At 35.6% G+C, this 14,096-nt stretch overlaps 2 protein-coding genes across 5 annotated transcripts; one reads left to right on the plus strand and one right to left on the minus strand.

The window, feature by feature from the left end:
- The first annotated feature begins 1,573 nt into the window (after positions 1-1,573).
- On the plus strand, positions 1,574-7,808 carry LOC132179906 (uncharacterized). Of its 4 annotated transcripts, XM_059592704.2 has the most exons (4): positions 1,574-1,791; positions 4,016-4,110; positions 5,240-5,514; positions 6,859-7,808. In XM_059592704.2, the coding sequence occupies exons 1-4, from the start codon at positions 1,762-1,764 to the stop codon at positions 7,680-7,682; spliced, it is 1,224 nt and encodes a 407-aa protein (XP_059448687.2). In that variant the 5' UTR covers positions 1,574-1,761; the 3' UTR covers positions 7,683-7,808. The 4 variants fall into 4 exon arrangements, with proteins under 4 accessions (XP_059448687.2, XP_059448689.2, XP_059448686.2 ...); XM_059592706.2 differs by lacking the exon at positions 4,016-4,110 and having other exon boundaries at positions 1,576-1,791; positions 5,226-5,514; XM_059592703.2 differs by lacking the exon at positions 4,016-4,110 and having other exon boundaries at positions 1,576-1,791.
- A 284-nt stretch (positions 7,809-8,092) lies between these two features.
- On the minus strand, positions 8,093-13,668 carry SCPL35 (serine carboxypeptidase-like 35). The gene is made up of 8 exons (XM_059592707.2): positions 13,327-13,668; positions 11,707-11,814; positions 10,917-11,105; positions 10,712-10,800; positions 10,161-10,439; positions 9,821-9,966; positions 8,758-8,850; positions 8,093-8,514 (listed from the first exon to the last, which is right to left on the minus strand). The coding sequence occupies exons 1-8, from the start codon at positions 13,592-13,594 to the stop codon at positions 8,256-8,258; spliced, it is 1,431 nt and encodes a 476-aa protein (XP_059448690.1). The 5' UTR covers positions 13,595-13,668; the 3' UTR covers positions 8,093-8,255.
- Positions 13,669-14,096: the final 428 nt, after the last annotated feature.

A 14,096-nucleotide genomic window follows, 5' to 3' on the forward strand; every position in this document is an offset into this window, starting at 1 on the left:
TAAATAAATAAACACATCGATGTATATATATAGTCTCTTTATGTGTGTGCATGCGTTTATGTAAAATAAAAACATATAATTAATCTTAAATTTAATTTTATATTAAATCATAGTGTACTTGCATTTTTTAAAAATTAAGTACTTATGGATGTCTTGCTTTTAAGCTGAACGCGTATTGAAGATGCATCACAAGTTTAAAGTTAAAAAAGATTCGACATAAAAGTAGACATGTTATATATATGGAGGGTGAAAAATTAAACATTTAAGGGGCCACAATAGTATTTTTATGAGTTCTAAATTTTTTGTGGTTGCAGAAAACCTTAAGTACCTATGTAGGTCCGCCCTTGCTAGCCTCCAACCTATAGTTTTTTACACAACATAAATAGAAAACAAAAAATAAAAAATAAAATAAATAGATAACTGCAATACATATAATACTTATGCTGCAGGCTGCATTACATTATATCAACCAAGAGTAAATGAGTAGTCCTATCATAAAATAATAATAATAATAATAAGAAAAGAAAGAAAGAAAGAAAGAAAGAAAGAAATAGGGTAATTCTAATGCTCAAGTCCAGTGTACATGTGCATGAGTGTTCTTGTGCAATATTGCATGTAAAAGTTAAAAATTAAGGTAAAGTCCACTTAACTCCTCCAAACTACTACTTCAATGACAATTTACTCCCAAAACTATCAATTGCAATAATTTATCACCCAAACTACCAAAACAATGACAATGTACCCCAAATTTTAACAAAATAACAAAATTATCCTTACTAAAATAAATACAAAAATACAAAAATTTAATTTAATTTTTTTTCAATTTTTAAGGGTATTTTTGCCTTATTGAAAATTTTATAAGGGTAATTTCGTCATTTTGCTGGCATGGGGGGGTACATTGTTATTGTTTTGGTAGTTTAATGGGTAAATTGTAGTAATTGATAGTTTGTGAAGTAACTTGTCATTGGGGTGGTAGTTTGAGAGGGTAAAGTAAACTTTATCCTTAAATTTAATAAGCAAATAATAGCCAGATAAATATAAATAAATTATTAATGTTAGATACTATATTTTTAAGTTTATAATTATTTAATAATATTAACTTGATATTTTAAATTAATTATTGATTTTTTTTATTTAATAATAATTAATTCAAAAGTTAATTAAAAGTGCAACATTAACTTTTTTAAATAAATATTGAATATAATTAAAAAGGCATGTGAAACCCCTATATAGACGTCTCATATGGATTAAATTCGATGCATAATCTATCAAATATGTTAGAATTTACATTGTCAATTCATTTAGGTGGTTTGTTTCGGCTTAAAATATTTTTAACTAAAAATATTTTTTGAAAATAATTGCTATTTTATAATGTTTGTTTGCAATTATGAAATACTTCTTTTTTTTTAAAAAAAAAAAATTTAATTTTTTATGACGTTTAGCTCATATGAAAAATTACCAAATATTTTTTATATTTTTATTTTAAACTTACAAAAAATAAAAACTGGAAAATAGGGCATCGACTCTCTTGATTTTTGACAATATTGGATCAGCAAATGAGCCGAAAATAAGAAGGGAATTCTATTTTCTCTTGAAAATTTGGTATCGAGGTTCAGCACGTGGAGTCGTGGAGGGTTGAGCATTTGGCATGCTCTGCCTCTTCTTGTTCCTTGGGAGAGTCCATTTCTCTTTTTGCAAAACTGAGTTAGAGCTACTCTTCAAGCCGTCACAGACAAGAGTGCTTTCGGAGCTCACTTCACAATGACTTTTCTATTCCACAAATTCCAAGAGGTATCGCTCTCTCTCTCTCTCTCTCTAGAACAGGGGTTTTTTCTTTCACTCGAACGATTATTCTCTCTTTCTCGAGGGTTTTCCTTCCAAATTAACAATCTTTGGGGCCCGTTTGTTTGCCCAGAAAATGCAAGGAAGTGAAGAAGATAATATACTAAAAAATTTCAATAGTGGATTTTCCATTAGTTGGGACCTCATGGAACCAAGAAGTGAGCTTAATATTTGACTTTATTGAACTAATTGAGCTAGGTTTCTGATCTTTATGCAAACACACAATAACAATAGACATAAGATTAATTTTTTCTTTAATTTTGCATTTGTTTCTTCTTTTCTCTCAGCAACCGAAAAAGGGTTCAGCTTGATATTCGTAGATTTTTTTTTATTATTATTTTTTATTTTAATTCTGGGTAGTCCTCAAATGGTATAGACCCACCAAGTAACTAGTATATTTGGAGTTTCCATAGAATTACTTATAAATTTCACTTAGTAAAACTTTGTACCCATAAACATCTTTCATAGACCATCCCCTCTTCATCTGGGTTACTCATCCTCTCAATATGGGAGAGAGTTACAAACTGCCCTCTTAAACTCCTGATGTCCTCGTTAAGGCCACATTATGCGGTGCTGACAATACCATATGGTGCATTACTAGGTGGTTCTCCTACCGTTTGTAACGTCTACGTTATTACCCCAAAAAGACTAGTCAATTTGGAGCTTTCATAAAATCACTTATAGAGCCTAGTTTGACCTAGCAAGTAACCAATGTGAGACTTACCACCCATGAATATCTTTCTATAAACTATCCACTCTATTTGGGAAACTTTTCTTCCCAATATGGGACAGGGCCTTATATAAAGGCTTTCATTTTGGTAGGCTTTAAGCTTTCATTGTCTCTCAGGTTGTGAGGGTCAGTGCTTTTAGTTTGTAGAGCGTTAGGGTAGTATATCTTCTGTGCATTAGGGTTAAACTTCTAATGCCTGTCTTGAGCTTTGTTATATGTCTTTAATTGTTTTGAGTTAATATAAACACTTACCTTATCACAACAACAAAAAATACATATTTTTTTGGCTAATCTTATTTGTTGAGGATGGTCTCTGTTTGATGGGATTTTCATTTTTCTATAAGTGGAGTTATTGATAGATCGGATATGTCAAATAGGAGTGAAATGAATTGCCTGACATGCCTAGCATGGTTTATAAGATCTTGATATGGATCATTCTTGTATGTATATATATCATCCAGCCGAGAGAGGGCAGCCTTTAGATCTTGATATGGATCAGGGATTGTATTATCCTATGATCTCATATGTAATGAACCATCAGGTTGTCCGAAAATTCATGGTCTTGTAGGGTCGGACCAGGATTCAAGAATCGGTTTGGGGAATTTTAGGATCCCACTGTTGGATCATATCAGGGGGACAGCAAAAATGTGAAGAGGATCTTGAGATCCTGCATCAACCTTTTGAAACTATCTAGCATAAATAATATTTTCAAATTGTGGACATATTAAAAAGTACCCTTGGACATGGCAAATTTGGTTGCAAAGGAGATGGTGGGTACCTCAAATACAAGTTGTAAATTATCATGGGTATGAGTAAAAGTGGCTTATTTGCTAATCTGTGCTTAGTTATAGTATAATGAATAGTATCAGAAGGTAGATGGAACTTGTAGACTGAAGACACTTTGCTTTGGGACAGAGTAGGAGGTGTGAGGAAGGTATATGATTTCAACAAAAGGGAAGAAAGATTTACATTTCATCACTTTAGGCTTTAATATCCTCGTGTATTGCCAGTTTGATTAATTTCTTTCTTTTTTCTTTCATTCATTGATAGTTTCCCCTTTTTTTTTCCTTTTTTTTTTTCTTTTTTTGTTCTTTTAATTCTCTAGTTAAATTTTTATTTTTGCTTGATGAGGAATTTGAAACTGATTTCTCCAATTTGTGTTTAAGAATTACTTGCATACACGTTGAATTAAATCTACTCATGAATAAATTCCATCAAAAGGATTTCTTTTTCAATTATTGATCCAATCAATGACCCTAAAGAGCATATCTTTGAGGTCAGATGATCCAATAAGGGGCATTTTATAATTGGAGTTCGTGGTGGAATTCAATGATTGATATATTCCCCAACAAGCTAATTGACCAATAATATAAATGAATAAATGTGTTGTTATTTTCAGCCGTTTACACAATATTCTTTCTTGTTTGTAAATGATATTCCCAGGCTGTGAAAACTCTTGCGAAAAATCCCATGTTTGCCAAGGATCCAAGACAACTTCAGTTTGAAGCAGACGTAAATCGGTTGTTTCTTTATACCAGGTCAGTCTCACTTTGTTATTTGAATTAACAATTTTTGCCTCTAAACACGAACTGTATGTGGCTAGTCTCAGTCACACTGCTGTTTGTTCTTGTGCAAAGATAGGTGCCAAACTACTAGTGCATACCATCTGATTGGTTGATAGACCTCTTGGATGGATTCTTTCCCCAATATTGTTGATAATCATGATTGCCTTTTGAAGTATGAACCAATATGAAATTATAAATCAATTAGTATAAAATTGTCAATCAGATCTCTTTGTCAACTCAAATCACAACTGGTTAGAATCTGCTGCAGATATAATTTCTATGAAATTATAAATCAATTGGTATAAAATTATGAATCAGATCTCTTTGTCAACCCAACCCACCGAAAGACCTGATAAGAGACCCCTGTTCAAAATAGTAGAAATTATTCTACTTAACACCTTCATTAATGAACAGTAAGGGAGACAAAGGGTCTATATTTCTCAAACCACGTCAGCTACTAAAAAAGCCAGCCAAAGTGCTGTTCACCAAAAGAGAAAAGTGCACCAAAGAGATACAATGTTTTATCCAATTACACCATTTCTTCCCAAAACCGCATCTCCTTAGCATATACAACAAAATTTCCCAATTTACTTGATCATATGCCGTTTCCATATTCAACTTGCAAAGCACGCTTGGATCACCAGATCTAATCTTGCTATTAAGGCACTCATTGGCAATGAGAACAAAATGTAGAATTTGCCCGCTTCTGATGAAAGCATTTTGAGGCTTGGAAATTTTCTTCTCCGCTACTATTTACAAAGAGCGAAGAAGGTGGAATTGAAACTTTTTTCACACAAACCTCTAGTGTGAAACTCATTGAAAACACTCATGATGTCAGCTTTAAGAACATCCCAACAAGTTTGGAAGAACGCCATAATAAAACCGTCATACCTGTGACCTTATCATCATTCAAGGCTTTCAACACCTCAAAGACCTCATCTTCCCCATCATATTTTGTATGGATGTTATCTCTTTCTCTCTCTCTCTATTTTACCATGGGGTTTTATATGAATTTGATGCTACCTTGGTACTCAGTATACGTACTTCATTGGTTGTCCTTCTGAATATCAAATTTTTTCTCATGAAAGACTTAAACGTCCAGCTACAATCGTTTGGGAAGGAATGCTGAAGAGGCAGATGCAGAGGAGATTATTAATATGGCTAATAAAGCCTCTGTTGCTGATCAACAGAAGCAAGTCCAAGAAAACATCCATTCTCAAATTAAAGGTTTTTGCATGTCTATGGATGAAATTCTTCTTCCTGATATTGAGAACATAGATGAGGCACTCAAATTACCTCCACCATCAGATGCTGCTTCTCGTCGTAGTGGCCTTAGTTTTGCTGTTGGCAGGAACGACCAACCTACTAACCATCCTGGTAAGATTCTATTTGCAATCCAGAAAACCTTTTCCAACTATGAGCTTATGGTTGCTTTACTGTACCTTCAGATGTTCCAGATCTTTGACTTTTATTCCGACTTAACCTTGCAGTTGTAATGGGATTATCTTGATAGCATGGAGTGATCTTTTCATTTGTTCAATTAATTACCTTAACTACTTTTATTAGTTTCCCTTAACAAATTTAGCAAGGCGAAATCATGTTGTACTTGTGATGTCATTCATAGGTACTACTATTCTTATTAGCGTTTGTTCAATAAAAGACAAATTATTTGATATTTGAATGGGCATTGCTGGCTGACATATACACCAATCTTTGGTAGATGATAAAAGACAAATTATTTGTAATATACCACACACACACAAAAAAGAAAGGAACAATCTCTAGAAGTACAAGGGTGGCCTCCAACCTGGACTGAAGCCTTCACGTTTAATCTCCTTGCATGGCAAGAGTTAATTGGCGTTGTTTTTATTATATGCTCAATGTCTCAAATCAACCCTGGCCACAACAGAGGTTGGACGTGAGGGCTTCAACCAGGGTACCAGTTCTGCTTTCATGGATGTCCTTTATATTTGATTCTAACAAAACTCATTACAACGGGGCAAGTGAGCAATACCACATATCTTATTATGTATACTGGAATCAAATAAGAATATTCTGCACCCAGATTTGGTTACGATCTGATAGATTAAAGGTACTTGCATATATTTTCCCATTGCACCTGGATAACTTTGGTGCTGTAGGAAACCATAAAAAGCCTAAAATCAGTACTGTTATCATCTCCTGAGTTGCTTGTCTAGCAGCAAGAACTGTGAAATGTGATGGGTTTCCTTTGATGGGCATGTTATTGTTCCTTATCTGTTGCACTTGGCATTAAAAAAAAATTGAATACTTTGATACACATGTCGTGTCTCATCTCTTTCTTCTACATCTTCTAGTGCAGAGGCCCTCTTTACATTTCAGTCATCTGACACTTTCATTTGATCTTCTCTTGTTTGGGCTTGTTTCTCAAATAAGATTTGAAGCCGTCCTGCTTGTATATTTTTATCAGTTATTTTTTATATATAGTTTTCGTCAAATTGTCAACAACAATTTAGAATTTACATGAACTTAGAATGCAATTATTATGATCATGACTTCATGGTTTGGGTGTTCTGAACCAACCTTCTGGTTACAGGAGAAGCCTGAATTAGTTTTGACAAAACTTCCGGCCTTTGGTTCTGATTACTTAAAAGCTTTTTTTTTTGTTTTTGTCTGCGTGTGTGAGTTGGGTTTTGTAGTTTTCCCGTATAACTACTGATTATTAAGGATTTTTCAGAACAGTTGTACCTGAAACAAGACCATTAAAACGAGCTGAACTCTCCGAGAGATTAAAGGACCTCACTGGCTACAAGCTTGATATCAAACCATCTCAAATACAACACCAGGAAGCCGGCCTAGGTTTATTTTTAGATGGCGAAGCTGATGTGGGTGAAGTGGTAGCCTTTTACCCTGGTGTAATATACTCCCCAGCTTACTACCGTTACATTCCCGGATACCCAAGAGTCGATGCACAGAATCCATATCTGATCACAAGGTATGATGCAAGTGTGATCAATGCCCAAACCTGGGGTTTTGGAGGCGAAACCCGTGAAGTTTGGGATGGCCGAAGCATGGCAGAATTCAAGCCTGATATTAAAGGTGTTGAGAAAGGTTCAGAGCGATTCTGGAAACTGCTCAATAGTCCTTTGGAAGGCACGCAGGTGGGAACGAGGGGAACGAGGGGCGGCGATCTGTTGGAGCGAAGAAACCCATTAGCTCTTGCTCATTTTGCTAACCACCCGGCAAAGGGTATGGTCCCAAATGTCATGATTTGCCCTTATGATTTCCCATTGACCGAGAAGGACATGAGAGTCTATATTCCAAATATATTGTTTGGAAATGCTGAAGAAGTAAAGATGAAAAGATTTGGCAGCTTTTGGTTCAAATTAGGGGGTTCAGGAAATGGTGGATCAGATTCCCCAGTTCTGAAGACTCTTGTTCTGGTGGCAACAAGGGCACTTTGTAATGAAGAACTTCTCCTAAACTACAGGTTGAGCAACTCAAAACGACGGCCAGCGTGGTATACTCCTGTGGACGAAGAGGAGGATCGAAGAAGATGGAGCTAAGGTTGGCCTTAAGCCCTAACTGCATTGGATTCCTTCTTACCCTGGGTGTACTTTTTTCATGGTTATTGTACTGTTCACTTCAATTGATTTGCAGTTGCAATTGCAAACCTCTCGGCATTTTTGGTACTCACTTTCTCTATTTCATTTAGAATATTATCTTCATCTATTTTCACTATTCTCAAAAAAGAGAGAGAATAAGATTTTTTTCTATTATTAATTTAACTTATGTATTTAGCAAATTATGAGCACAGTTGAATCTTTAATCAAAATGGCTAGCAGAATGCGGAATTTTTTTTTTGTTGGATTACAGCCTTAGATGAAGAAAGTACTACTCGATGCTTAAGTTAATAAGTTTGATTGTGCTTACTTTTTCTTTTGATAATCGATATTAGACAAAAACAAAAAAAACAAAGACAATAATGGCTGTGGTTGTACTGTTATAGCACATTCAAAGACAATAATAAAACTTACAAAAAGAGGATAATAATTAGTTGAATAGGCTGTCAGGCTTTGGTCAATTTATTGAAAATGTGGAGCAAAAGACATACGCAGCCTGCATGCACGAGCCAGCAGCTAAAATCGTGAAGCCGGCAAGGTTTTTGAAGAGAGGAAATGGGTAAAGAGAGAAAGGGACTGATGAGGAGCAAAGGCTGGGACCTGATGGCCCGCGCCTCTTACTGTGGCTAATGTCAGCCCGCCCTCGTACGTCTGCATCCACCCGGCCACTTGGCTTTTATGAAACCACGCCCTCCACTCTTCCTCTACTCTCAACCCCATCTCGTTTATGCTGTACCTTGTTGATGTCACCGGCACCCTCCCGTCCGTGTCACCGCTGCATGCATCGCCAATCATCAATACTGACACATTTTCTTTCTCTTATTTTCTTCATTTTATTTTATTCTCCTTATATATAATTACCAATACTATATATATATATATATATACTGTTCTTCAAAATAGAAAGATTATATGGAACATTTTGATTTTATTTTTGAAACCGTTCAATGCATTTTTATACAGCTAGCAAAGATCTGCAGAAGATTCATGGGTTGAATTTGAAGTTTGAAGGGTGTACCTGTAAATCCAAATGCGCAGCCCAGCACTTAAGAGCTTCTGAATGATAGGCAGTACAGTGTCGGGAGAGTCATTCCAGTCGCTGATAACATCACTGCAGTATACACCATAATTTCAAAATCTGAGGATCTTAATTTTCTATATATATTCATTCATGATTCATGATTCATCAAATTACTAGATAAGATAATGACAGTCGTCATTATTTGTGTGCTATTAAAAAGACTACTGGGTTTTTTTTTTTCTTTTTCTTTTTATTTTTAATATTGCTTCTCTCCACCACAGCCATGGTGTGATGGTTCTACACCTTTGTCATGATAATGCGATTTTTACTGACAAAAAGAAGAAAATAACAGCTGCAATGATTGGGACAAGGTGGAGAGAGTTATTAACGAGAGATGAAAATGAAAAGGAGAGTTCAATCTCACTGCCCGCTGCAACGTTTCATTCATTGATTGTGTGTTATGGCAGGGAGACGGAAAGAAAGCTCCAGTTCGACACATACTCCAAGTAAATTGAAAGTGAAAAGGATTTGTTTTTAGCTACCCCTGGCCTGTCCCCCCAGATGTACCCAACAGGCAAATCAATTAATACCTACATTTATGACACACAATTCATCCTAATTTTAACAAACGTACCCGCAATGGATTGGCAAAATTTGGATGTGAAATTGGCATTTTTAGAGTAGGTTATCATTTGGATGTTATTAGGTAGAAATTTGAACAGCTTGAAGAGAGGAGGTTGCACAACTCACATGCTCTGGGTTGGTGAATCCTGCATCTTAAACTGTTTGGAACAGGTGGACCTTAGAACTCCATGCTTTTTGAAATTTGAGCATTATTAAGCTAATAATAAGGGATTTCTTTGGATCAAACAATATATAGCACATGCATGAGTTTCTTTGGATCAAACAATATATAGCACATGCATGAGTTTACTTAAGGGATTGAGGATTGTGAATTTTTTCGTTCTTTGGTAAAAGTCTAAAATAGAGTAAAAGCATTACATTATGAGAGAGAGAGAGAGAGAGAGGATTGTATGGTATATTTCTATATGTTACCTACCTGCATGGGGTGTAAGGATAGGACAGTTTAGTGACATTGGCATGTAGTGCCCTCTGAACATCCATTCTGTTGAAATATTTCTCCACATAGTTCCCTGTACATGGATCGTAGCCTGACGGCAGCTTATTAATCTTATGCCAGAGGTCCTGAATTCAGGAAAACAGAAAAAACACAAGTAATTACGTTTGAAAGAAGAAGGTTCTTTCATGTTTTTCTATAAACAAATGTTCTATTTTCTAACACAATTTCAAACAGTCTCTAACACAAAGGTTCTTCCATGCACCCAGTACTATTCTCTCTCTCTCTTGCAGACAGAATTAATGCACAAAGAAGGACTTACATGTGGTGTTAAGAGACGGGGCGCAACAGCGAGCTTTGGGGAGGTTCTATTTAAGGAAGTGAGGCAAATGGGTCCGAAAATGTTGTAGATATCAATTTTAGAGCATTCTTCCAGGAAGCCCCTCACATGGGTATTGCAATTTATTGTCTGGTTTTCATGCTTGAAATCGCACTCCTTCACCAAATTATTGTAAAGTTGGTCGGAGATGATCGCGTGGCTCCATGCATATTCAAACATGCCACGAACGTCTGTCTGATCATTGAGCGCAGCATTCCCAATCTATATTCACAATAATTGTGCACTTAGTCTAATCTACATAATAATTAGAATACCTTTTAAGCAAAATTTTTTTTTTTTTGTCTGAGAAGTTGAGAACCACCCCTCGAACACATCGAATTCAATAAATTTTTGTCGCATTGTGGTGGGGTTCGGACAATTTAGTAAAAGACAGAACGTGATTCCCTTTTCCTAAGGAAACATGCAATCAATAGCAGCCTTTGAAGTGAATGACTACATTGACTAGGTAGGTAAGGTAGATAGGGCCGGCTTACCATGAACCCCTTTAGATTTATGTACAAGCTTTTGCTGGCTCCTTTGTTTCTGTCATAAATGAGATTCGCAAGCTGGGGAACATAATGACCTGACACAGACACAGAGAGAGGTAAAAAGTAAAAATAAAAGAAGAGGCAAATTTTTATGAAGCAACCGAAAAGAATGTTAAGGTTGTCTCTATCTTTTGTGAAGAGGAGAGATTACCAGCATAGCTCTCGCCAGCAAGGTAGAAGTCATGGGATCTAAAGCTTGGAAACCTTTTGAACCATCCAATCAAGAAGGCATGAGAGTCCTCAGCTGTAATTCGATCTCCAAGCACACTTAAATCTTTTGAATTGTTTGTATACGAAAATCCCACACCAACAGGTGCCTCCAGGAACAACATATTTGCAACTGATCATTATAGCCAACGTAATATACACTTGAAAAGATTAGGGGGGCAAAAAGATAAAATGAACTGAGAGATGAGAGTAGGTAGAATTAAGGTTCGAACTCGATCAGAACATTTGTTCTTATAATATGTTAAATCATTAGTTACCTTAAAAATTTTAGTTGATTAGAAACCGAGAATTTAATTATTTAATAAATATTTTAACACATTAGTCACTAGTAGAAGAGCGTCCGCAATGATTTATGCATTTTGGATTTCTATGTAAAATGGCTAATTAAGCCCTTAAAAAACATTTTCATCGGGTTTTTTTAAACTAAATGTAGGAAAGAACAGTAGATAAATGCATTTTTTTTCTCTCTCTCTCTTTCTTTTTATTCATTAATTCTCTCTCACTCTTACTCTTTTCTCCATCAATTAAAGTATATGTTTGGAAAATGAAATAAAAGAAATTATATTTAAATGATATGGAAAAATAATAGATAATCGTAGAATTAATGCGTTCGACAAGTTATTAGCAAAAATAAAAATTATCTATTTTAGATAGAAATGTAAAGAATTCACTGTGAATGCTGTTAAGTGGAACTTAAAAGCAAATTAAATTACCTTTATTCCAGGAGAAATTGTTAAGATTGAGCTGGTTTCCATTTTTCCCGACAAGAAATGGTCCGAGTTCTTGTGCAGCTCCATATGCTACGGATGAACAGCCAGGTCCTGAAGATACACAAATCTTTTGTTGAGATCATTGAGGATGTCGGAGTTACATGGAAATTAACCAAAGCAATATAGGGGAAAATTGGAGGGAATTAGGGTGTAGTATAGATACACAAAATTTCCCCAGTACTTTTTATCATAGTGAAAACAATTATTGTTTAGAGAAAATTATTTTAACTTCCCTTAAGGCTCTCTTAATTAATTGCATTGTATTTGTTCCTTGTTTCAAACTAGACACTAACCTCGATCTCTCTGCAATTGAAAAATAAAACTTTACTAAACTGTAATTATTATTTTTATGACAACAAAAATCAGGACAGTTCATATAATAAATGCATTTGAACAGAATTCTCTGCCTTTCAAATAAAATTAAAAGTATCTTCTTTCTTTTTAAAATTTAAAGTTGACATAACATTATTTAATTATATATATATATGCACTAACTTTACTAGCTAGGTCGAGAGGTAATTTCATAAAAGGAAAATCGTCTTAAGACCAAGAGGAAAAAGAGGTTGTCGTACAAGACAAAAGTGAAGAAACCAATTAAGAAAATTTAAATTAAAGCAAAAAAAAAAAAAAAAGGCGATAAGGGAAAAAGGCAGATAGCAATGAAAGCAAGTAAAGCAAGAAAAGCATGATGATAATGATGGGAGACAAATTCTAGTGCATTTGACAGCCTACAGTCTAGAGTGTGTTCATACCAAATTCATGATCCAATGGCAATCCTCCCATCCATGATTGAAACATAAGAAATTAATCGATCTGTCCAACAATGGATGTGGCCCACTACTGTACTACTCTTTTCAATTTAGTTAAAATGGGAGCATATTTTCAACGGTTAACCTTTCAATTCTTCAGATATCGGGATTTCGGATTTCCGGTAGGGTCCAACAATTAATTGTATCCTCGATCATCCGACTTCTTGTAGCTTCTTAGTTGTCATTTTGAAAGATTGCAATCAATTTTCCACACGTATTGAACAGTGAAAACTTTGTCTAAATGTGGTCATGAGCTTTCACATCAAAAGAAACTTTTTCTTTTCTTTTCTTTTTACATTTTCTGACCTGCTAACCGTTCAAGATAAGGGGGGCGCGGAATATTCTTTTAATTTCTGTGAAAAGTGACGGAGTACTTTTTCTGCTACTAACCGAACCGAAGTCCGTTAGCGGACAGACGCACATGCAATCTCGTGCGCAGAGATAACGGCGGGATTATTCCTGCCGCTCTCAAAGACAACGGCGATAAGTTACTTTTTTTGTTTTTCTCGTTTTCAAAATATTTTGCTTGTATAGGGGACGCATATAAACAAACAGAAACTAAGGCAAGAAAATCAAAATAATATACTACTACATTCTCTGTTGGTCATTATTGCTAGTGTCTTCTCAATGTAACTTTCAGAAAATGAAAACGATTTTGGGCGTAAAAACTAAAAAAAAAAAAAAAAGAGCAATGTCGAAGCTTTAATGTACTCTGAATCTAAAGAATTGGAGAGAGAGAGAGAGAGAGAGGGACCTCCATTGAGCCAAAGGACAAGAGGCTTGAGAGGCGGTGCTTCTTGGGCTTCAAAGAACCAGTAGAAGAGTGCCTTTTGATCTTGAGGCCTTAGTTTGACGTAGCCGGCGTAGTGTCTGAACTTCACCGCCGGTTGTCCAGGCAAGTTGGTGACTCTGTCAGCCTCTTGCTGTGCTTCTTCGCCGTGAATTTCTTGTGTGGTAGCCACAGTGAAGACTACCGGAGCGGCGGCTAGACAGCAGAGAAGCAAGTTCCAGACAAGCGCCATTGGAGACGCTGCAACTTTTAAATAATTAGAACCTCCACTCCTTGCTTTGCGCGTGCGTCAGAGAGAGAGAGAGAGAGAGAGAGAATGTGTGTGTGAGTTGTGTGACCGTGAAACCTTTTATATATATATCGGTTTTAAAAGATGCTGTTAATTTGAGAAAGAGAAATGCTAAAGGCCCAACTTTTTTATCCAACAAAAATCTATTTAAATTTATAGTTTGATATTTAAAAGTAATGGGTCAATCCAAACCAGTCAACCGGACGATTTCGACCCATCCCGACACGGTTAGGTCGGTTTACCGGACATGGCCGGAATTAATATATGAATTTGGACATACTTCTGGTCCTTAAGGGATAAGAATTCCTAATTAAATATTAGAAGACCAAAGTGGATATGCACGTATTTATATATGCCTAGCTTCACTATGGAACTCTTCCAAAGCTTTGGCATTAGATACCAAAAATTCGCACGTGCTAGTAAATTAATTGGACCGTTGTCTTAA

The sequence above is a fragment of the Corylus avellana genome, chromosome 4 (assembly GCF_965113065.1).
Source record: "Corylus avellana chromosome 4, dhCorAvel1.hap1.2, whole genome shotgun sequence".
NCBI lineage: Eukaryota > Viridiplantae > Streptophyta > Magnoliopsida > Fagales > Betulaceae > Corylus > Corylus avellana.

Excerpts from the sequence above, each read along its gene's own strand:
- LOC132179906 (XM_059592704.2), top strand. The coding sequence starts at position 1,762 with ATGACTTTTCTATTCCACAAATTCCAAGAG. Across the intron at positions 4,111-5,239 it reads CGGTTGTTTCTTTATACCAG|CTACAATCGTTTGGGAAGGA; the intron begins GTCAGTCTCACT and ends TTAAACGTCCAG. Across the intron at positions 5,515-6,858 it reads CCAACCTACTAACCATCCTG|TTGTACCTGAAACAAGACCA; the intron begins GTAAGATTCTAT and ends TTTTCAGAACAG.
- SCPL35 (XM_059592707.2), bottom strand. The coding sequence starts at position 13,594 with ATGGCGCTTGTCTGGAACTTGCTTCTCTGCTGTCTAGCCGCCGCTCCG. Across the intron at positions 11,106-11,706 it reads CAATTTCTCCTGGAATAAAG|TTGCAAATATGTTGTTCCTG; the intron begins GTAATTTAATTT and ends TATAATGATCAG. Across the intron at positions 8,515-8,757 it reads CTGCGCATTTGGATTTACAG|CGGTGACACGGACGGGAGGG; the intron begins GTACACCCTTCA and ends CGATGCATGCAG.